Raw genomic sequence first — 25,893 nt, forward strand, 5'->3', positions numbered from 1 at the left:
ACCTTCCAACAGCTGCTTTCTTCCTCTTTGACCTCAATTTCAGACCTGTACTTTTGACTGTGATTTTCGGACCCCCTCTAGCAACCCTAATTTGCACGTGTAATGTCCCTTCTGAAATTAAATTGTTACAGGTTTATTTATTCTACAATTTTGACAATTTTGGAGGCCATGGGACCCATGGGATTTTAGAAAAGACTTAGGAAGGAAAAAGGGGCCGAAATGTTTTGTTGGCATAGTCTGGGGGCCACCCACATGAGGAAATACGCACCACCTTAGAGGGAAGTTCGAATGACTAAGGAGGGAAAGTCGAATTGCTAGTTCGAGGGTGCCCACATGGGAAAAGAGGCCCACAAATTATAAATAGAGGAGACTCAGCCTCATTTGGGATCTTTTGACATATTGAACTCAATTTTAGTTGCTCGAGCTGCTTAGTCGGGTTACTATGTTGTTTAGCACACGAGTGTCTCCGAGCGGAGATCTCAAACCTTGCTTCGGTGGACTACGAGTGCCACCCTAGGATGGCAATTCGTACTAAATTGGAGGACAGACGGTGGAGTTTCATAGTCACATCATTCAGCATTTGTCTCAGCCAGTGTGTGTTTCTAGAGGACACAAAGAGGAACATGCAGGTGTTGCTTGTGGGTTCATCCAAGTAGCAATTGCCGGGGGAGTTTGGGCATTGGAGCTTCAATGGAGGATCAACCTTATGGAAGAGTTTTTGAGCAGGAGGTGGTTGCATTGAAACAGTTCAATTTACAGTCACCTAGGCCAGCGCAGAGAGCCATCACTGGGTTCATGTGGGAGTTGGAGGAAGGAATTGTAGAGTTGGAATTGGCCAGGAGAAGTAGGGAGATCATATGGAGGGACATTTGAGGAGGATTACTGGAGCTGGGGGAGCAGATATTTAGAGGATCAATCACAGCAGCAGAATCAGTTGGCAGCCACAGGTTGAGGGATGAGGTGATCACAGACAGGGATGGCATATGGTTCATCATTAATCCTATGCCTAGGGAGTTGGTCACAGGGGGACATGTGTCACTCTTTCCATAGGGCATGTCTGGACCATGCATGAGCAGAGGATACAATGTACGGGTGAGACAGTGGTCCAGTATGTATCCGGATTTCTGACTGGATCGACACATTCTCCAGAGGACGGGTAGCCGAACTAGTGGTGATGGTTGGCAGGAGCAGGATGGATCCACATACACTGAGTCGATTGCGTGTATCAGATACCCATCTATTGGTTGCATTCAGGGGGTGGCTACTTGGCACACGTGGTTTCCAATGGTCATCAATACTACACAGTGGTAGGCACCGGACAGTTTAGCATGCCTCAGGTTAGTTCATGATGTATGGGGCCTATATATGGGTGGCATGCAGAGACTAGAGATGAGGGCCAGAGGGATTCCATCAGTTGTCAAGGCTATGCCGCAGCAGGTCTGGCTATGGGATGCAGGGATTCAGTTGATCGATAGATCACTCGTGGTGAGAGAGGTCGTGGCAAAGAATGATATAGTTCGCTCTGGGGATGACACATGGGGGTTCACAAAGGGTTTCATCATATGGGGAGGCAGACATTCTTTGTTGTTGCACAAGTTCATTTTTAGATTTGGGTGGGTAGGCCTTGGCGCCATGGAGGTGCGTAGGCAAGATGTGTCTCGCCTCTTTCAATATTCTACCATCGAGTTCCAGGAGAGGAGCATATTATTTGCATGTGATGGGGAGTATGACATAGTCAGAGTAGTGCAATGTCAGCATGGTGTCACCACTCTGGGACTAGCAGGGAACTGGGGCATCATAACTCTTCATAGCTTGATTACCTTTAGGGATGTGTCGGCTACTATAGGGGGAGATCATACAGATCTTGCATTGGGCTTTAGCAAGTCACTGATGGAGCAGGGGACTTCTGGTATTTATACCGGACAGGATAGTGATTGCAGCGATGGGAGCTTCAGCTGGGACAGGATGGATCAGGATCCTGGTATTGGGGGATTCTTTCATGTCAGGACAGTGCAGGACCTAGGATGACTCAGCGGCACGTTTGGGACCCCGGTATTACTGATGGTTATAGGGTTGATCAGCAGACAGAGGAGGCGCTTGTTCAAGCATTGCTGGAGGACAAGTGATTTTTTGGTGCATTGGAGGAACTTGCCGAATGAGAACACCACCTGGGAGGGTGAACACATATTTGAGCATCCGGTGTTGAAGTTGCTTGGGAAGGATTGTGATGTCCCTTCTTAAATTAAATTGTTACAAGTTTATTTATTCTAATATTTTGACAATTTTGGAGGCCATGGGACCCATGGGATTTGGGAAAAGACTTAGGAAGGAAAAAGGGGTCGAAATGTTTTGTTGGCATAGTGTGGGGGGCACCCACATGAGGAAGTATGCACCACCTTAGAGGGAATTTCGAATGACTAAGGAGGGAAAGGCGAATTGCTAGTTGGAGGGGGCCCACATGGGAAAAGAGGCCCACAAATTATAAATAGAGGAAGCTCGGCCTCATTTGGGATCTTTTGACATATTGAACTCAATCTTAGTTGCTCAAGTTGCTTAGTCGAGATACTGTGTTGTTTAGCACACGAGTGTCTCCGAGCGGAGATCTCAACCCTTGCTTCAATGGACTTCGAGTGCCACCCTAGGAGGGAAATTCGTACTACATTGGAGGACAGCCAGTGGAGTTTCACAGTCACATCATTCAATATTTGTCTCAGCCAATGCGTGTTTATGGAGGACGCAAAGAGGGACACGCAGGTGTTTCTTGTGGGTTCATCCGGGCAGTGATTGTCGAGGGAGTTTGGGCATTGGAGCTTCAGTGGAGGATCAACCTTTTGGGAGAGTTTTGGCGCAGGAGGTGGCTGCATTGGAACAGTTCGATTTATAGTCACCTAGGCCAGCGCAAAGAGCCATCACTAGGTTCATGTGGGAGTTGGAGGAAGGAATTGTAGAGCTAGAGTTGGCCGGGAGAAGTAGGGAGATCATTTGGAGGAACATTTGATGAGGATTGCTAGAGTTGGGAGAGCAGAGATTGACAAGATCAGTCACAGCAACAGAACTCGAAATTGGAGGAGGGCCAAGTTATGAAAGGTCAATTTTTGAAGGTTGGAACCAAGGGAAACCCTTTCTGGGTTTTCTGGGTTTTGGGCAAGGATCACGCTCCTAATTTTATAGAATTTTATGGGCAGATCTAAGAGGTCAAAAAGGGGTCCCAACTCAGCCAGCAGCGAGAGGAGCTAAGGGGAATTTGGGCCAAAATTCCGAGGTCAACATTTGGCCAATCCCTTCATGGGTTATTCTGGGTATTTGGTGGAGAGGCCAGGGTTAATTTCCCATAATATTATGAACACCAGAGGTGGGGTTTCCAACAGCATCTTTGCAGCAGACGACATAGTTCCACAAGGGCAGCGCATGGCATCATTGAAGCAATTATTTGTGCCATCTGGGCTTGACATATTACCACTTGGGATTGATCACGCTTGCCATTGAGGAAAGCCCGGGTGCACCACTTCCACATTATTGTACTTTTCTCCCATATTACAATAAAATGGCTCAGTTGTTGGTTATTCATAGACTTTTGATGGGTGTGCACTGAATGTTTCAATTTTATAGTGTTGTTTTTATTGTTTGCTTTGCATAGCACTATTTTTCCTAGTTTAGAACATTACAACATGTGACTGGAATATGGTAGAAATATTCTCCTTTTCTCCTTTGCTTGGGCAACAATTCCTTCTTCAATAATTCAACTTGTATTCTAGAGTGATATTAGCCCACAATTTGACTTATTGCAAACATTATAATTTGGTTCTGCTATAGCTATACGGATTCCCTAATTCCCTCTCCGCACGTATGAAAACTTCAGCTCAAAGACAATCCAAAAATCTGATTTCTCATTCCTTGTGTCTTCACTAGATCTTATTGTGTTTTCTATGCTTTTGATCGACCATATTGAATTTCCTCACAAATGATGTTGAGCCCTTTATATATAGGCTTCATGTCCTAGTTGCATACCGACTTGACACTGCATCTAGGCCGACTTATCATCTTTTGAAGGCCAACTTCTTGTAGCACTTGTGACGAGGTCTTGGGGGGTCTTTGACTCTAAATTGACTTCTAACTTTTTCTTTTACAATACGTAACATGCCCGAAAGGGCCTTCCATACATAATAATGACTCTTATGACTCAAAGGCAAGCCCTAGAATCACTCAATGGGTGCTTGACCTATAAATCAAATACCCTAGAGCATGAAACCCATGTCTCAAGAATGACAATAATAATTTTACATTTCTCTTTACATCAGATACATAAAAGCATGATTACATATGTCATTAAGAAGACAGGACCTAGCTACATATTTCAACACAACCTAGGGCCAAGATATCCTGAATGGGAGCACCTACCGTTTTAGCCAAGACATAACATGCCAATATCTCATTAGGGATTTCAACTCGAGTGAGAAGAGTGAAAATTACCTCTCAAGCATTTAAGCTATTGACCCTCAACTATTTTTGGGACTAGAGGATTGGTAGTTTGTAGGTGAAGTCTTCCTTAAACAAGGGAAGTATACTTTAGCGATTTTGAAGATATTTTAGATGTTCAGCAATAAGCGCATGTATACCCTTATGGTTCCAAATATGAAGTTGATTTGTAATGAGATTCAAATTTGGTTGATCCTACTCTGTTAAGGAAGTTGATCAAATCGTTGGTGTACCTTGTGAACACCAAGCCAAACATACACTATGCAATTAATATGCTGAGTCAATTTATGGTATAGCCTCAACACTCTCATTGGAAAGTTGGCAAGCATGTTCTCAAATACTTCAAGGATACCATTCATTACAATATGCAGTATGCAGAAGATGGTGAGTTGTTACTAAGTGGTTTTCTCAACTCAAAATGGGGAAGAAATGCGAGCACACAAAAAAGCACTTTTGACTACTATTTCGATTTGGGCACACATATGATTTCTTGGTTGAATAAGAAACACATAGTAATTTCCTTTGATTTGAAAAAACCAAAGTATATGGCAGCCTCTAAAACTAGTTGTGAACCTCATTGGCTTCCCAAGAGTGTAGCGGAGTTAGTAGAGTAAGATGTTGGGGCCCATTATTGTTTGATAATTAGAGTTATATATGGTTCTATAAGAATCCAAACTTCAATGACTAATCCAAACACACTGAGATTAGTTGTCATTTCCTGAGAAATAGAGTACACAAGAAAGTTGTCACCCCACATTACATTTCCATGGATTCGCAAGTGGTCAATATTCTAAGTTCTAACAAATCCCCTAGCAAAGGAGAACCAAACACTGAAAGACAAGCTTGTTTTGATGGAGAAGACATTCCTCGCAAAAAGGGAATATTTGCTTTTTGTTGCTATGAGCCTATTCTCCAAATAATTTTCTTCATCTCCTAAAAGTTAGAATTTCCTACTTTTATGAGCTTCTATTTTTACACTATTAATGATTAGTAATTAGTCATTATTTTCCTTCTACTTTTCATTGTCCATGCTTAACTATTCTATGTTTATATTTAGTTGATTGTTTGACTAGTGATTAGTCATTAGTCAGTTATTTGCATGTAATAATGAATTGAGCACTTTAATTAGAGAGAATATTCTATCTACTGGTACATCTCACCATTGATACACAAGTGTGCCTTATCTAGAGAGGAAAAGCCAACTCTGCACCAATTCACTTGTTGAAAAATGTGTAACTAGTTCGGTCTTCATAAATATGAAATGTACTTTAGATTCATGTATTTTGGAAAATGAAAGAAAAATAATTATCGATATTTTTGAAGCATAGGTTTCATGCTCAAGGTCTTTTATTTTAGAGGTCAAGCACCCATTGAGTGCTTCTAGGGTTTGTCCTAGGTCAAGAAGTCAAAAGAGTCATTGTCATAAGTTGAAGACCCCATCAAGCACATTGTAACTTGTAAAAAACAAAAATGTCATTAAAAGTGTCAAAATACCCTTCAAGACCAAGTCGGTCTGTCAGTTGGGAAGTCGGCCTATTTTGAGGAGCAACGTCCACCTTGAGAAGCCTATATAAAGGAGAGAACTCAACCTCCTTGACACACATACATTCACTCACTCATTCTAGCGAAGCAGGAAGAAAAGGAAGGCAGCAAAGAAGGAAGAGGACGAAGGAGACTTGTCTTTGGGCTATTTCTCTATCACACGTGTGAAGGCTAGGGATTCTGAACTAATCTAGGGTTTTCTTCTACAAGTTCGATCTTGAAGAAAGAAAGGAAAGAAGGTCAAGTGAAGTTCACAAGAGGCCATCCTCAAGCTTCAAAAGGAAGAGAAAGTCAAGCAAAGGTCTGAGAAAGCCTTGGTAAGCTAAGAGAAGCTCACACATGTGGAAGCAACAACTATAGGAGGGTTGAAAATTTTAGGTCTGACATGGAGGCCAAAATTTTGCAACTAGGAGTTGAAGTTGTGCTACTAGAAGATATTTGTCTGGGTTTGACTTGATCGAAGAAAACACATCATCCAGAAGGGTTGGACTTGGTCTTGGTCTAGAGGTCCTGGAATTCATCAATTGAAGAATCTATAAGAAGAGAAGAGATTTTGTGGGTTTTCCTCTCAAGTGGAGAGGTTTTGGCCCTGGCTTGCAGCATATATTTTGTGTTCTTGTTATTGTTTTGGTAGTTCTTTGAAGATACACAAACATAATAATAAGAAAAGAAGCTAATAAGTAAGAAAAGGAAAATGACATCACAAGCAGTGATCAAAGATAAGAGAAATCACTCTAATCATTGCCCTGTAGATTTCTCAACATGGTATCAGAGCTAAGGTTGGCAAAGGGCATTATGAAGATCTCTACTACATTGAAAAAGATTCTAAAGAAGTGCTCAAAGGTGGCAAGTCATCTCAAGAAAGGCATCAAAGAAGTATGGAATCTCCTATTTACTCCAAAGGAGAAAATGACCAAGATAAAGGATAAAGTACTCTTCTCAGCACTCACTGGCACATTTCAAGATGAGATCATTTGGGTAATCATAGTGGAGCAAAAAGAAACATGACCAGTCATCACAAGAAACTAAAAACATTGTCAAAAGGAAAGTCTTCTTACTTCGTAGAACTTGGAGATAATAAGAGCTATCTTATAAGAGGAATTAGATCAACCTAAATAGAGTTGGAGAATGGAGGCAATATTCATCTCAACAACATCCTATTTGTTCCAGGTTTGCACAAGAACTTACTCTCCATTTCAAGTCTAGAAGATAAAGGTGATAGAGTGGTTTTCATTGATGGAAAAGTTGCAGTATGGGGTAAAAAATCAAGCATAGAAATTGCTAGAGTGATTGAAATTTGTGAAGAAGACTCTATAAGTTGTTATCTCCTCTTGCTCAAGCTTTGGTTCACATTGAAACCACTCGATGTGAACTTTGGCATAGAAGATTCGATCATCTCCATTTCAAAATTCTACCAACTCTAAATTCAATAGTAGATGGAATTCCTGAACTAAAAGAAGATCACGAAGGAGTATGCAAGGGATGTGCATTGGGTAAGAACACCAAGAGCCCATTTGGAAGCAGTGCTTTGCAGTCAAAAGAAATCTTGGATCTTATTCATTCTGAAGTCTGTGGTCCTATGACTCCTAAATCTCTTGGAGGTCATCTATACTATGTCACATTCATAGATGACCATTCAAGGAAAACTTGGGTTTACTTAATGAAATCCAAGAATTAAGTCTTTACCAAATTTCAAGAATTCAAAATTGAAGTAGAGAACCTTACAGAAAGGAGAATCAATATTTTGAGATCTAATAATGGAGGAGAATATACTTCAAAAGAACTTATAGCTTTCTATACGAAGTCCCATATAATCCCGAACAACATGGATTTGCAGAACGAAAGAATCGATCCATTGAAGAAAGTGTAAAAGCAATACTGCATGATCAAGATTTACCCAAATTTAAGTGGGGTGAAGCTACAAAGGTAGTTGTATACATACAAAATCGAAGTCCCCAAAGGTCACTAGATAACAAGACTCTTGAAGAAGTGTTCACTGGAAAGAAACCAACTGTAGATCATCTTCGAATTTTTGGTTGTCCTGTCTATATTCATATATCTAAGGACAAAAGGAAGAAGCTAGATCCATAAGGCATGAAAGAGACTTTTGTAGGCTACAATAATTCTTCTAAGGCCTATAGAATCGACATAAAAGAACACCGAATAGAAGTCAGCCGAGATGTGATATTTGACGAAAGTATTGCATTCAAGAAATCAAAGTATCTCCCTATGGACTCTAATGATGAAGAACTTATGGAATTCGAAGAAGAAGTTACTAGGGAGGAAGAACAATCAAACCATTACGATAAAGGTCCCTGTGAACCTATACAACTTATGGCTATCCCCGAATCTAGAAAAAGACCTAACTTGTTGAAGTCTACACTTCTAGATGCAGAGGGTCATGGAGCAGCTCAACGTACATTCAGGGAAAGCAAGAAGCCTAAACTATATTTTGGTTATGCAGCCTACATGACAAAACTAATAGAAGCAGAGCCATCCACTTTTGAAGAAGTTGTCGATCACCAAGAATGGAAGGATGCCATGAATGAAGAATATCAATCTATAATGAAGAATGGAGTTTGGGAGATCTTACCTAGGCCTGAAGACAAATATGTGGTAACTTCTAGGTGGCTCTACAAAATCAAACATGCAACAGATGGAAGTAACGATAAATATAAGGCAAGATTTGTGGCTAGGGGCTTCTCTCAACAGGAAGGCATCGACTATGAAGAGACATTTGCTCCAACAACAAGGTATACAACTATCTGTTCTATCTTTTCGTTGATCTCTTTGGCAGCATCAATGGGATGGAACATCCATCAAATGAATGTCAAGACTGCATTCCAGAATGGCACAATTGATGACGAAGACTATACAGAGCAACCCTTGGGATTTGAAGTTAAAGATAGAAAGGCATATGTCTGCAGATTAGAGAAGGCATTATATGGCCTCAAGCAAGCTACCAAGGGCATGGTATGCTAGGATGGATGCATACCTACAAAGATTAGGCTTCACAAAGAGTTCTATTGATCCAAACCTTTTAATTAAGGTTATGAAGGGAGAGCCAATAATCATTCTTCTATATGTGGATGATCTTCTCTTGATAGGTGTGGAAGGTCGAATTGAAGAATGCAAGAAGCAACTAGCAGCAAAATTTGACATGAAGCATCTACAATTGATGCACTACTATTTGGGACTAGAAGTCTAGCAAGGACCTAATGAGATCTATCTAGGTCAAGGAAAGTATGTGATCAAAATGTTGAAGAAGTTTGACATGATGGATTGCAAACCGATGAAAACCCCAATGATCACAAACTTGAAAAGACTAAGGAGTTCTAAATCAAGCCCATTTGATCCTTACAGGTATAGACAATTGATTGGCTCACAAATGGACTTGGTGAATACTCAACTAGACATATGTTTTGTAGAAAATGTTCTCTGTCAATTTCAAGTGGAGCCAAACCACGATCACTGGATAGCAACAAAACATATACTGAGATATCTGCAAGCAGTGATCCACTATTGCCTGAAATATGATAGAAGGAATGATGTCCACTTGATTGGATATACAAATTCTGATTGGGGATGCAGTGAGCAAGATGGAAGGAGCACTATAGGAGGATGCTTCAGTTTATGATCCTCCATGATCTCATGGATGAGAAAAAGGCAAGAAATAGTTGCTTTGAGTAGTGTTGATGCTAAGTATATTGCAACCTGTGAAGCAAGCCGAGAAGCGATTTGGTTGAGGAAGTTGTTATCCAACCTATTTGAAGGACCAATGGACCCTATAGTGATACATTGTGATAACACCAGTGGTATACAATTGTATGAAGACCCAGTCTTTCATGGAAAGATGAAGCATATCAACAACAAGTATCACTACATTCGTAAGCTAGTACAAGATGGTGTGCTGCAGTTACAATATATCTCCACCAATGAGCAGGTAGATAACATATTGACAAAATATCTTCCTAATAAGAAGATTGTATATTTCACAGACAAGCTTGGTTTGGTTGATGTATCCTCCTTGATTGAGAGGCACAGATAGGCACATCATTCTTGTCTTCACTTGGGAAGACAGAATGGAGGATTGGGTAAGCATCTGGCATTCGATACTCTTTGAGAATGTGGTAGGGCATTCAAGATAAGAGTAGTCAAGGACCAATATTCTTTGAGGACTAGCTATCCAAGATAAGAATAGTCCAAGGAAGGATATACTTTGTGAACACCCGGGTGGGGTATGTACCTTGAGAGACAATGATGATGGTTTCTATAAATCATTGGTCTAACCAACAGTGTGCTCTGATCTTGTGGAGATATAGAGTTGTTAGTCAGGGCCTTGTTATATGACAATGTTGGTTGATATGATGTTATACAGAGGTGTTACCAATCTAACTCTTGTTATGAGATCTCTTCATATTGAGAATGTCCATGTACCATTTATGAATACCTCCCTAGTTAAGAGGGAGTGTTGAAAAATGTATAACTAGGTTCGGTATTCATAAATATCAAATGTACTTTTGATTCTTGTATTTTGTAAAATGAAAGAAAAATTATTATTGATATTTTTGGAGCATGGGTTTCATGCTCAAGGTCTTTTATTTTAGAGGTCAAGCACCCATTGAGTACTTCTAGGGTTTGTCCTAGGTCAAGAAGTCAAAAGAGTTATTGTCATAAGTTGAAGACCCCATCGAGCACATTGTAACTTGTAAAAAAAAAATTATTTTTGTCATTAAAAGTGTCAAAATACCCTTCAAGACCAAGTCAACCTGGCAGCTGGGAAGTCCGCCTATTTTGAGGAGCCATGTCCACCTTGAGAATCCTATATAAAGGAGAGAACTCGGCCTCCTTGAGACATGTACATTTACTCACTCATTCTAGCGAAGGAGGAAGAAAAGGAAGGCAGCAAAGAAGGAAGAGGAGGAAGGACACTTGTCTTTGGGCTATTTCTCTCTCACATGTGTAAAGGAAGGCTAGGGCTTCTGCAACTGATCTAGGGTTTTCTTCTACAAGTTCGATCTTGAAGAAAGAAAGGAAAGAAGGTCAAGCAAAGGTCACAAGAGGCCATCCTCAAGCTCCAAAAGGAAGAGAAAGCCAAGCGAAGGTCTGAGAAATCCTTGGGAAGGTAAGAGAAGCTCACACGTGTGGCAACAACAACTGCAAGAGGGCCAAAAATTTCAGGTCTGTAGTGGAGTTCAAAATTCTGCAGCTAGGTGTGGAAGTTGTGCTACTGGAAGAGATTTGACTGGTTTGACTTGTCAAAAGAAGCACATCAATTGGAAGGGTTGGACTCAATCCTGGAGGGTGTTGATCTTGGTCAAGATATCTTGGTATTCGTCAATTGAAGAATCTATAAGAAGAGGAGATTTTGTGGGTTTTCCTCTCAAGTGGAGAGGTTTTGGCCCTGGCTTGTAGCCTATATTCTGTGTTCTTGTTCTTCTTGTTTTGGTAGCTGTTTGATGATACACAAACATAATAATAATAAGAAAAGAAGACAATTAGTAAGAAAAGGAAAAAGACATCACAAGCAGTTATCAAAGATAAGAGAAATCACTCTAATGATTGCCCAGTAGATTTCTTAACATCGCTTGATGCATGTCAATGAAACTTCAGTGACACATTCTCTCATGTCGGGCAACCTTTCTAGTATTGCCAATGTGTCAATTTAGGAGATTTAAGTGAGTCTTTTGTTATCTTCTTTATTATCTGCCGGTTGTTTTCTTCTACCACTTGGTCATCTGACAGGAGCACATGGCAAGTTAAACTCGCCCATGTGGAGCACCTGCCTTCAAGGGATGTTTCTCTTGTTTTATATCATTGTAATCACTCCTTTGAAGTTAATTATAAGTATGTAATTTCTATTACAGATTTCAAGCATCCTGGTTTTGATTTTCAGAATTAGCATTTTTCATATCTAAAGTTAAACTATGTTACTTCACCTATTGATCTGAAATTCAGATTTTCTATGGTTTTAGCTTTTGAAAAATATTATGTGTTGATTTGTGTTTCATAAAATCTTAGATGTAGGTTAAATATGAATATCATGAACAGAAATTTTAGAACAAAATGAATAGCATGATTAAATAGAATGATCTTATAGAATAAACAAAATTCAAACAGAACAGCATACAGAGATAAAGTCAACTTGAAAATGTTTAATCTAAAGATCATTTTGCAAAAACCTGCTCCAAGCTCCAATGGTCTTGATAGTACAGGAGACATGATACTGTTGTCAACAAGTACCAGTGCACCATGTGCATGTGCTATTTCCGAAATTTTCTGAGAAAAACATATATACCATAATTAGAGTAAAAATAGCTGGATTGAAATCAAGCTAGATTAATCACACATCATTAATTCATGAGATATTACAAATTCCGACTTCAGACAAAAAATCCGAATGCTAACACCCAATTTAATGACCAATAAAGAATTGGAGTATTCCTCAATTTTTTAATGCTCTGATGTAACAAGATTGTAACAGTATGAGTCAAGCAAATGAGAGGAGGGGGCATAAAAAAGTAGGTCGCTAATGGCCATAGAGAAATTTCTATGTGCAAAATATTATCTATGTTATTGCCATATTATGAATTCAGAACTATTAACCATATCAGCCTTCCTAAGCTGTCAGAATAATGCCATGATGAAGTCCCTGGCCATGAATTTCATCACGTGCCCAATTACCAATTTTTAAAGGGCATCACCAATTATCAATAGCTATGGCTGCCTGAACTAGGAATAAAAGATGATGGCATTAAGGCCTTCATATGAAACAATATGAATTAATTGTGCACATTATCAAATTTCAAATAGAATGCTATTGCTATGGGTGAACAATCAGAATAATAGAATGGAATGTTCAAAACTTCGAAGTTCAAACACCCAGGCATTGGATAGGCTAATGGCCAATTTTGGTGTCTAAAGTCCAAACATGTCTGTTTTTTATAGTTGCTAGTGCTAGTTAAAAGTTAAAACATTTTTGCAAGTTTCCAAGTTGACTAAGGTATTGTACAGATTAAAAAAAGCTCCAAGAGCTTGGTACACCAAAGATTAATATGCATCAGAAAAATGGCTTTAAGAGAAGTCCTTCAGACCTAAACTTGTGTGTCCAAATCAAAGATGGTAAGGCAGTAATCCTTTTAAGTTGTGGTTTATTTTGATGATTTTATCACAACAGTTAGTCATGACAGTCTAATTTAAGAATTCTAAAACGAGTTGAACGATGCTTCTGAAACAGAATGTCTTGGTCTATTACATTATTGTTTAGGACTCAAAAGTTTGGCAGACAAAAAAAGGTGTATTTCTTTTGTAACCAAAGTATGCAAAAGAGCTTCTAGAGAAGTTCCAATTGAATGACTATAAGTATTTCCCTACCCCCTTGAAAGCAGGTTTAAGGTTGACCATCAGAATTAATTCATGGCATGTGGATGAAACAATGTAAAGGAAGTTGGTGGGCAATCTGATATACCAGTACGAGGTTTTATCTAAGTCATGCTGTTGGTTTGGTTGCTTGCATTATGAATGTACCAAAGAGAGTTTTACTGGAGTGCAGCCAAAAGAATATTAAGGTATGCAAAAGACATGTTGGACTTTGGACTTCATTTTAGGGGGAGAATCAATTTTCAGATGATTAATTGTTCAGATTCAAATTGAACAGGGTGTGTGGATGAAATAAAATCTGCTTGAGGATATGTTTTCAGCCTTGGTTCTGCAGTAATTTCATGGGTAAGCATCAAGTGGCCTACAGTAGCTTTTTCCTCCACAGAGGCAGAGTATAAAATTGTGGTCAATGCACCTTGTGAAGCAATTTGCTTGAGAAGAGTCCATGGAGATTTGCAAGTAGAACAAGTACATGATACATGGCTTCACCATGACAATCTAAGTGTCATCAAGAAAAGATGAGGTGAGATAACTTGATTACTGTTCAACAAATGACCACTAAAGCAGGTCAACGGGACTGCTGGCTATGTCAACACAAAGTATGACTGCAAAGACAGCTACTATAAAAAGCCAGATGTAGAAAGTAAAGGACTGATCTAAGAAAGTGCCTGAAAACAAACTCTGAAGGTGGAACCAACAAGTAAAACACACCACACACCAATCAAATTGAAGCTCATCACCATTTTAGATCAAATGGAATCAACCGTTAAAATCCTAATACCACAATAAAGATAACAAGCCAGCACCACTTCAAACTAAACCTGGAGAGAGAAAATAAGCTTAAGCATAAGAAACTAGAGAGAGAAGTATCCCAAGCAGAGAGCACAACACTTCAATGGTGCCCTTAGGCTAATCACTTTAATAAGAACAAAAAGAATTCACTTGAGTGAACATTACAAAAAAGACTTGTTGTATATACTGTATGCTATATATATATATATACAACTTAAGGGAAGGGGCACTTTCCCCAAGAGGGCGTTATGAGCCTATGTTGACTAGGTTGGACTTAACCAAACCAAAATATAATAAATGATACAATATTGGCTTGCCCATGACCAAAAATGAAGCTTACACCATTCTCAACACTTACAATTAAAATGCATAGTGTAGTGCCCACTCTAGTTTCCTGACCCTAATATGACATTATCTTAGATACTCTAGTCTTTGAGGAACTCAGGTTGAGGATCCAGAAACGTGACTCTATTATTAGTGAATGTGATGGTTATGTATGTTCTCTATTGATATTATGATTATGATATAATTAATGGTTATGCGTACTCTCTATTGATATCATGATGGTGATAGTAGTAAAAGATAGATATGTTTTCTATTGATGTTATGATGATGATAGCTTTGATCTATATGTATGGTTCCATTAAGGTTATGATGATGCTAGCCATGATGGATGTGTCCCCTATGTTAGCTACTTACATTAGTTCTGGTTCACAATGAACAATGATGCGAATGACTAGGTGATAGTAGTAATGCTATTATGACAATGACTAACACTGAGAAACCTTGTTACTGATTATTATTGAGTATGGCAGGAAACCACCAGAGGCACTCGCACATGACGAGTTGACGATGCCTGGTTTGATGAAAATTTATATTATTTTATCTTTGAAATTCTAAGTCGATTTTGAAACCTGCTATATATGTTTATCTATATTTTGATAATATGTTAATGGTTGCAAGCAGAGATTGATTGCTTGGCCGAATGACTCACATATGGGTGATGCGGTTGTACAAGTGGATGGAACTACATGGGAGGGGTGGAACAGTGTCCCTGATCTCACCCACTAGCACTCCCGCCGTGACTTGGGCTGGAAGGGTTGAAACACCTTCGCCTTGAAGATCACAATGTCATGAGGGCAGGTCCCAAAGTTGGGTCGCTCATGAGGATTTTACCGAGGGGCGCGCATCAAGGCGGATTCCTTGATCCCCGACACCATTAGTCTCACTATAGCAGGCAACATAAGAGATGATAGTGGTCTATGACGTTGCACCTATACTTTCCCCTCGTAATCACTGAATGCTTGAAGGGAAAGTGGTGTGGCACCCTTGGAACTTCAAGGGAATTTCTTGAAGGGCACGACCAACTTGGCACCCTTGGCATCACAAATAAACTATTAGGCGTGGAACTCTTGGAACTTCAAGGGAATTTCTTGAAGGACACGACCAACTTGGCACCTTTGGCATCACAAATAAACTATTAGGCGTTGCACCCTTGGAACTTCAAGAGAAGTTCTTGAAGGGCACGACCAAACTTGGCACCCTTGGAATCATTAAATATAATCAAGAAATGAAAACTAGGTAAATTTACATCAAGGGTAAATGATGTTAGAAACCGAGGTAATTAAACCAAAAATAAAACTTGGGTTAAGAGGATCATAGGAAGAAATAAAATAAGTTACCTTAAAAACTTTACCCTTCCCATGTTGGAAAATATTAGGTAGATTATGTAGTTTAATTAGGTAAAAAGGGGAAAGAGGGACATAATTGTAAGGATAAAGATTAATCCTAAGATAGTTAAACCTAATTAAGAGAAGAGGATGGTGAATTAAATAAGATTAATAAATTTAATTTTAGAGAAATGTAGAGAACCTCCATGTGGCAAGAATATCCATCTAAGAGATAACTTGAGTTAAATTAGGGAATAGATAGGGGATCAAATCTTGAACTCATTAATTGACTTTAGTAATGAACACAAATTAAGGAGTAACAAGGGGGATCAAGAGGCAACTAGGAGAAGAAATAGGAATCTTGTTGAGGTGAGGAAAATATTAGTTTTAAATTAAAATTTAAGTAAATAATTTTGGAGACCCTTGATGAGAGAGTGACACATGGGTGGGTGAATAATCAAACAATTGAATTATAAAAAAAATAATTAATTATGCATGACATGCCAAGTGTCACCTAAGAGGACTCATATAAAAGAAAGGGCAATCCATGGGAGAAATGACTTTTTGGGGGGCAACCCTATTGTTGAATGGATGAGACTATGTCAAAGCAGCGATTATGATACTATAGTGAGTTTGGTGACGTAGAGGATTTTAGAGAGGGGACTCTTGAGCCAAGGAGTGCTCTCTTCTACCAGCTATTGCATTCCTCCATTGTACAACCCCATTGCAGCTCGGGGGTCCGCAGGGAAGAAGAGTACCCAAGGAGTAGGTTGAGAGGTTAATCGGTGGGTCATCGTATTTGGATCAAGTACGTCGTCATTCACTCTCAGAGGTGACCGACAACAAGGGAAGACAAGTAACGGCAAATCAATTGGAGTCTCGTCTTCTGGTGAATGGTACATATGTGTTGCAATATTATTGTATGCTTTCTTTGTGGCTTTAGTTAAAAGTATGTAAATTTTATGATATGTTCAGTGAATTAAAATTTGGGATGTGATAGACAGTGCAAAATAAATTTGAATTCCCAATGTTTTCTCTTCTGGTTGTATTTTATTGTGATTTAACAAAAATAAAAATAAAAATTATAGTATAGAATTGGTCCTTACACTTGGTATTAGAGCTATGTTGAACCCTTGAGACCTATGGGCCTACCAAAACCAACCAACGATTAAGACTCAGGTCGGCGCCAGAGCTACTAAAATTTTTGTCCAACGAAAACGTCGACCGTCAAAACTGTGTGCCTGACTAGCCGTGGCTAAAGCTTACCCCACGTTTACGGTAAGCTGGTTGCCTGTTCATACACAGGCATCTCCAATTCTGCTGAACTTTTCAAGCGCACCAATTGGAAAGATATCGATTCTACAGGAAATTCGATAGGGAAATATAAGGGAACAAGTTCCATTCCTTAAAATCAATATCTTATTCTTTCTAAATTCAATCTCCTTATGCTTTATGTGGGACTGAATGTGAAAGCACCCGTTGATCTTGATCCAGTTGATGAAGCAAATAAACCACCAACTTACTACTAAATAAATTGTTCTCCTCTCGCTGTCGTTACTAGAAAATGGGATGAATATCAGTTTGATACTGATACCAATTTATCTTTAAACGAATGAATGCAGGTTTTAGGCATCTTTTAGTGGCAACATTTTTTTGATTAATTCCATGGAAGATGATTTTGGATATTGGATATCTGTATCCAATCCATCGTTGGCCATTTCCATTTTCCTCTCTGTAGCCCAAACTTCCAATTGTGTTGAAATTTTGTCCAAGTAACACCACAATTACATGTCCTGTGCTAAGCGCTACAAAGTGCACCGACTCTGATACACTCACCTTGGCCAGTAAGCGCAACTCTGCTAAAGCGCCATTCAGTAGTTTTAGCATACAACAATCCCTCAAGCGTAAAGTCGTGTACCTGCAAAGTATAGGAATTGAATACACAACATTTTTAGACTCTGCGGCAATTGAATCCGCGAGTTTACACAACATACAGAGCGTTGTGTTCTATCTACAGCACATGGGCTTGACGAAGAGGGATGTGCAGAGGATATTTTTCATGTGTCCTGAGGTCATGACTTCGAATCCGGAAGACGACTTGAGGCCGGTATTCATTTTTCTGCTAAGAGATGTGATGGTTGCGGCCTCGGACATACCTAGCTTTATCAGCAGTTGTCCCAAGTTATTGAGATGCAAAGTGAAGGATCAGCTTCGACCCACTTTCTACTACCTGGTAACAAGGCTAGGGTTTAAGGATCTGCATTTGCCCACTTGTCAAAATTCATTCCTCCTGGCCTCTAGCGTTGAAGGGAAGCTCATTCCAAAGCTTGAATATATACAGAGAATGGGGTTTTCATATAAGGAAGCCGTCAAAATTGGAACCCAGTTTCCTGCATTATTTGTACCCGATTAAACAGCAATGGGGAAACTACAAAGGCAAAAGCAAAGAAGGCAGTTGATCCTCCCTAGCAGCATGAGTGGTAGAGTTCCCAAACGCATGGGAAAGCCCAAAGTGTCTACCGACTAAACCGCATGCGGCATGTCGGACGCTTTAGTCAAGGCCTATGGTGCCTATATGTACAAATATCTCCGTCGAAATTATCAGGGGTGTTGGAGTTGATACTTGGCATACTTAATTTTCTTTATTAAGAAAATCGAACCCTAGATTGCAAAATCAAACCCTGAATTGCGTGTTGGCCAAAGTGCTTTAAAATCAAACCCGGAATTGCGTATGGGCCGAAGTCTATATTGTATAAATCAATCGTGCATGTAGAGTTTTTGGTGAGAAAAAGAAACAAAACCAATTAACAAAAAAAAAAAAAATTGGTATAAACCTGCGTGTGGGCGAAAGTCTATAATGTATAAATCAATCGTGCATGCAGAGTTTTTGGTGAGAAAAAAAAAATGCAGTGAAATGAACCCTCCAGTGAATCCACGAGCTGTACATCTAAGTTAACGGAAATTTCTCCGATGGATCCATCGATTTTGTCTTAAATGCAAATTTATCACATCACCTTACACTGCCCGTGCATCCGCGAAAACAAGAAAAGAAAGAATTCCTATCGCTGATTAACCAGAGGAAGGCCTCCATGAGTGTATTAATTCCTGCAGCCGATTCTTTCATTTTCCTCATGCCAAAACAGGGTAGAGGCTCCCATACTTCGACTCCTTCATTTTCCTCAGGCCAAAACAGGATAGAGATTTGAATTAATTTGGTGAACAGTGTAGGCAAACAATGTTCTAAAAACAGAGCATTGCTTTCTTCCCAAAAAGCTTTGACATCTAATTTGACATACTAGATGGGGAAATTGGGGAAATTAAATTAATAATGGCAGGAAATAAAGTAAATTTGTGAAATTCAAGTAAATTTCTCTCAAATGCAGTACAATAGAAACTTCCACGTTTGACCAGTTTGGAATGTTTAAAATATTTTAATGAGGAAAAAAAAGTGCAGTAAATAGGAGGAGTTTCTCCTGCATTCTGTCCCGTGAGAGGCAGTCAGCAGCCGAGTCCGGTGGGTCAAGTTATATCATTACAATGGGCTTATTATCTAACAAGGTGGACAAGAACGAGCTGAGTGCTGGTGATCATGTTTACTTATGGCGGAAAGCTTACACATATGCCCATCACAGTACATTCCCCTTATTTTTCCCTAAGATTTCTCCATTAATATAACTGCTGAGCACACGATTTGCAGCTTCGTGTGGGTTGCAATGCACTTGTTTTGAATTGGTTTTGCGACATTTGTATGGACGTTGTGTTACCCAATTCGGTTTTCTATATTTAATTGCCTCAATTCAGTTTTCTTTGTTAACCTCGAACCTGTTTTAATGGCAGCTGCATGATATTTAAAATTGGATTTTGTATAGTTCCAGAGGGTTACTACTCCACTCTTCATGGAGAACTCAAATCTCTGTAATCTGGTAGGAATATGTACTATTTGACCAGTTGGATCCTCTCAGACCTAACCCAATACAATGTACATTTTCCCGATTGATGCTTTTAGCACCTTAAACCATGGTGGTGTACTATTCACCAGGGCCAGATTCCATGACCTTGATCCTGACTACGGTTTGAGTAAATTTTTGTCTCTTTTATAAGAATCAATGTATTGATCTACTGTTTCTGTGTGGCCTTTAGGAGTCGGTTGCTACCAAGTATGATTGCCATGGAATTCCACTACTTCATACAGGTTTATACCTAGTTATATACACTATGTTGCACATTAGTACTCTAGTTTTAGGCAAGATTATCATACTCTCCGAGTCAGCGTGCTTGACATGCAGGTCAGCTGACCTGCATACTTTTGCGCCAAGTCCACTGGCCTGGTGAATTGAACCATGGCTCATTTGACTACCAAGTCTGATGCTTAGTTTTCCTTGTTGCCAAGTGACTTACCTGTATTTCTTGCCAGGGCATCCCTGAGTCCAAGTTTGACAAGCTTGGGTTGAGAATAATGACTTCTTGTGCTATCCTCAGAGCATCAGATCTTTGAATTCTTAGAGACCAGAGGCTAAAGTTCTCTTGCCTCAGTTAGCAGTTGAAATTTTATAGTTAATAGGCTAAATTCGGTATGCAGTAGGCAGTTTCTCCACATGAGCTGTGTTTCAGCATGCCTTGGTAATATCTTCGATTCACTACTCGACTGTATTTTCATCTGTATTTATGAGGTAGAGATATATATTTATTGGAGGGGTTTGCATAGAAAATTATGCACTTTTAGCTATTATTTGATGTTTGTTTTTGAAAATGGATAAATCTGAATTTACTATATATTTTTGTGCAAACCCCTTCCAATAAAATATGATCCTATATTAGAAACTCCTTGTTCGAAAGCTTTGAACCTCTCAGCTCAATATTCAACAAGAAATATATTATTTAGCAACTTGGTTGCAACTGCGCATGTGGCATCAGCTATTGGCAGTAGTTTTGCATTAGACTGGGTACTGTTCTTTCAACAGTGCACTTAGCCATGATGATAAAGACTACCTTCATCTCCATAATTCTTTCAACCGCATTGCATGGCCTGGCTTTTTGGGCAGATCCTCAACCTAACTTGATTGTCATCTTCATCCGTGCTTTCATCCTCTTTATAGTTGTAGAGACTGAAAATACTGAAAATAGGATATATATATAATTCTTTGGAAGATCCAAACACCAAATCATTAGCATTGTTGCCCAGTTTTCATAAATATACCATCACCATATTACTGATTGGATTCTTATTTTCTCTCTTATTCATGTTAGCTCCACCCTTGTAAGCTTCATCATGGAGGTACCTACGTAAGCTATCTAGTGCAGAGAGGACTTTATTTTTAGGAAGCAGTTTTACTTTCCTAAAGATACCATGAGGAAAATTTTCATATGTGAAGTGCATTCTGAAGGTATTGGAGGACGTTTTGGTGGAGTTAAAACCATAGTAAACATGATGACAAGTCGAACACGTGATTCACTATGTTTGAGTATGATTTGACCCTAACTGATTTTGTTTCTATCTCTCCGAGTTAAAACTTGGTTTCACTGAGTTTGACTCTGTCAAAGTGAGTTTGATGCATCTTTAGTCATGAGCCTAACTTTGATTCATGATTAGTCATGAGTCAAACTTAGTTTGACCAAGTTAGGCTTGCCCAATTTAACCTGTGTTGGGCACATGTCAAAATGCGTGTATTTTTGTTTGTGGTTATTGGACTTAACGAGTTTTTCTTGATCCAAGTCAAACTCCTGGCTCTTTTGCCGCACTGAGTTTTTGTTGATTCCAAGCTTGGTGACACTGGTCAAAACTTAAAACCATAGTCACATTGGCTAAGCATGGGTAAAGAGATTGCTAATTACGTAGACAAGTATCATATTTATCAAGTAGCCTAGGTTAAGCAACAGACATTTGTCTTCAGCCCATTCTCTTTTATCTTCTTAGACATTGTCCAAACGGTTGAACAATATTTTGACCCTACATTTGCCTATTCATTGGATATACTCCATGTAATTTTCTAGGATATCAAACAGTGCACAAACATTTTGCGATATATCTGAATAAATAAATGATAGTTACAGCATGTGTAGAATGAATGCATGTATATATATATATATAGAACAGCTAAAGCTACAGAATCAGAGACTTTGTTTATGGTGGTATTGAAATATGAAAACTGAGAAGCCCTCATCCTTAAAATGAACTGGTTTTATGACAGCTAAGGATGTTTAAATGTGCTTAATATATATATATATATATATATATATATATAATAATCTAATGATTAACAATCACCAGAAAATAATAATAAAATAAAACATCAGAATAAGTTTAACTAATGAAACTAGTTCCATCTCATTTCAATAATTATAATCTAATGATTAACAATCACCAGAAAATAATAATAAAATAAAACATCAGAATAAGTTTAACTAATGAAACTAGTTCCATCTCATTTCAATAAGTTGTCCTTTTTCATCGTATAATACCAAAAACTTAATCTTGACTTCGTCATACGCTAATTTTCTTGGTTTAGGCTTTGAAATTGAATGAGTGGTTGTTAATTTTCTTGGTTTAGGCTTTGAAATCGAATGAGTGGTTGGATGTGAAGCATTTTTAATGCTCTAACACTAAGCAAGCCATTCTTTTAAAAAAAATTAATAACAAGTTAAAAGTGCCACATTATAAATTGACATATGGAAATTATGTTTTATGTAGTAATATCTTGGTTAAATTTAATATTTACATCAATTGTATAGAATTTTTATATATTGGTATGTAATAAAGAGAAGTCAATAATTAAATATTGATTGCAAAAGGATGTTTTCTTTTACATGGGTACATGAAAAGTTAGGAGTGTGTTTTAAAAATTTGTTTTGAAATTTTTAATAATAATTTCAATTAAATTATAGTTTTCATAAATATAATTATTGATATAAATATATATTATAATTTAGATATAATATTTTCAATAGGTTGCTATGATAATTTGATAATTTATTTAATTATTTATGCATGAGTAAGTGAAGTGGAGTGGTCACTGGTCACAAGTTGTGATCACTTAACAGTATCCTTCGGTTTTCTTTGAAAAAGGTTGGGATCTTTCTTTGGAGATGAACTTCAGTGATAGCAAGGATGTCACTATCTCCTTCTTGATAAGTGAGGTGTGGTAGGTGTTATAACCAATTTGATTCCTCTCGATAGTTTTTATGTAGCTAAAACAAAATTTTCCCACATTTGCAAATAGAAGACAACTTCCTTGGATTGGGAAGTATGTTTTTGTTTGATTGGCATAACTTCCTTATTTAGAGTATTCTTCTTTATGCCCAATTCAATGCTCGATATATTATCAACTGCATGTTTAGATTCTTCCATTGTTAGGTCATGTGCCACATCATCTCTAACTAGTTGAGACACTAACATCATTGCTTACTAGGATATTATCTATAATTAATTAATGTGGTGATGTTTCAAAGAGTTTCTTCGTTGAATGAACTCCTAGGAACTATTCATTGAACACTACATCTTGACGCACAATCACTTACTTTGTAATTTATCTAATTATTTATTTATTTACAACTGCTAATAAGAATGTTTTAATTTTTAGCACTTTTGACATCAAAGTCCTTCATCTTTTTGCTAGCTCGTAAGCTTAAGTTCGCCATTTGAAATTCTTATTCTTACTTGTCCACCTCTTTCGACATTTTTCCGCCTATGGCCTAAATGCAATGCTACAAATATCATTTTAGGGAACATACGGACAAGGGTCCAAAATGACACTTATTGAGATATTGGGGAAAATATTGCAGAATTATCAGAAGGGATAACTTAGAATTTAAGACTTTTGAAAATATCAAACGTATGGACAACTAACCAAAAAAAAAACTCCAAGACTCATTGGAATAATTTATACGATCTTTTCTTCTACGACAATATTATTGCAACATCTATGACAGTGAACTCTACCATATGCAATGATGATCATACAAATCATTTTGTGTTACATATTGTCCCCGACATTGACACTTATAGGGTCATGTGGACGTAGTTTGAAATGAACGACTATAATTGGAAGCTACAAGAGTACAATGTGTGGACGACTTTACTTGGTTGAAAGCATCATATATTAATTGTACCATGAGATGAATATTGATTGTGATTATCATGCCCTTGTTTTGTTGTTGCTTAGTCCATAAAAAAATTTGGGCTGCAATGTTCCCCAGATATAGTCCTTTAGTTTATAATGGAATTCATGGTATAGATACCTTGGGAAAATTATAACCTACCCACTAGAAAGTTAACAAGAGTTTCGGGAAGGATTCCTAGGAGAGGTGTCACTGTTTTTCCTTTATGTTCCGAGGACTTCGGGACGAAGTCCATTGTTAAGAGAGGGTGTATGTAGTGCCCACTCTAATTTCCTGACCCTAATATGACATTATCTTAGATACTCTAGTCTTTGAGGAACTCAGGTTGAGGATCCAAAAACGTGACTCTATTAATAGTGAATGTGATGGTTATGTATGTTCTCTATTGATATTATGATTATGATATAATTAATGGTTATGCGTACTCTCTATTGATATCATGATGGTGATAGTAGTAAAGGATAGATATGTTTTCTATTGATGTTATGATGATGATAGCTTTGATCTATATGTATGGTCCATTAAGGTTATGATGATGCTAGCCATGATGGATGTGTCCCCTATGTTAGCTACTTACATTAGTTCTGGTTCACAATGAACAATGATGCGAATGACTAGTTGATAGTAGTAATGCTATTATGACAATGACTAACACTGAGAAACCTTGTTACTAATTATTATTGAGTATGGCAAGAAACCACCAGAGGCACTCCCACATGAGGAGTTGACAACGCCTGGTTTGATGAAAATTTATATTATTTTATCTTTGAAATTCTAAGTCGATTTTGAAACCTGCTATATATGTTTATCTATACTCTGATGATATGTTTTGCAGGCACAGAGTAGTTGCTTGGCCGAATGACTCACATATGGGCGATGGGGTTGTACAAGTGGATGGACCTACATGGGAGGGGTGGGACAGTGTCCCTGATCTCACCCACTAGCACTCCCGTTGTAACATGGGCTGGAAGGGTTGAAACACCTTCGCCTTGAAGATCGCGATGTCATGAGAGCAGGGCCCAAAGTTGAGTCGCTCATAAGGATTTTACCGAGGGGCACTCATCAAGGGGGATTCCTTGATCCCCGACACCATTAATCTCACTATAGCAGGCAACATAAGAGATGATAGTGGTCTATGACGTTGCATCTATACTTTCCCCTCGTAGTCACTGAATGCTTGAAGGGCAAGTGGTGTGGCACCCTTGGAACTTCAAGGGAATTTCTTGAAGGGAACGACCAACTTGGCACCCTTCGCATCACAAATAAACTATTAGGTGTGGCACCCTTGGAACTTCAAGGGAATTTCTTGAAGGGCATGACCAACATGGCACCCTTGGCATCACAAATAAACTATTAGGCGTGGCACGCTTGGAACTTCAATGGAAGTTCTTGAAAGGCACGACCAAACTTGGCACCCTTGGAATCATTAAAAATAAATTAATTGATAAATATAATCAAGAAATGAAAACTAGGTAAATTTACATCAAGGGTAAATGATGTTAGAAACCGAGGTAATTAAACCAAAAATAAAACTTAGGTTAAGAGAATCATAGGAAGAAATAAAATAAGTTACCTTCAAAACGTTACCCTTCCAATGTTGGAAAATATTAGGTAGGTTATGTAGTTTAATTAGGTAAAAAGGGGAAAGAGATACATAATTGTAAGGATAAAGATTAATCCTAAGATAGTTAAACCTAGTTAAGAGAAGAGGATGGTGAATTAAATAAGATTAATAAATTTAATTTTGAAGAAATGTAGAGAACCTCCATGTGGCAAGAATATCCATCTAAGAGATAACTTGAGTTAAATTAGGGAATAGATAGGGGATCAAATCTTGAACTCATTAATTGACTTTAGTAATGAACACAAATTAAGGAGTAACAAGGGGGATCAAGAGGCAACTAGGAGAAGAAATAGG

General features: G+C 38.3%; 1 protein-coding gene across 3 annotated transcripts in view; it reads right to left on the reverse strand.

The window, feature by feature from the left end:
* Positions 1 to 25,893, reverse strand: part of CBL (cystathionine beta-lyase) — a 261,669-nt gene that overhangs the window by 178,558 nt on the left and 57,218 nt on the right. For all 3 annotated transcript variants that reach the window (XM_089416084.1, XM_089416085.1, XM_089416083.1), the window contains exon 8: positions 12,201 to 12,297. In XM_089416084.1, the coding sequence (XP_089272210.1) occupies positions 12,201 to 12,297 (97 nt within the window). The remainder of the gene's footprint in view (positions 1 to 12,200; positions 12,298 to 25,893) is intronic.

This window comes from Pinus tabuliformis, chromosome 3_2, assembly GCF_031772625.1.
Source record: "Pinus tabuliformis cultivar Carrire ecotype Pingquan chromosome 3_2, CPIR1, whole genome shotgun sequence".
In the NCBI taxonomy this organism is placed as follows: domain Eukaryota; kingdom Viridiplantae; phylum Streptophyta; class Pinopsida; order Pinales; family Pinaceae; genus Pinus; species Pinus tabuliformis.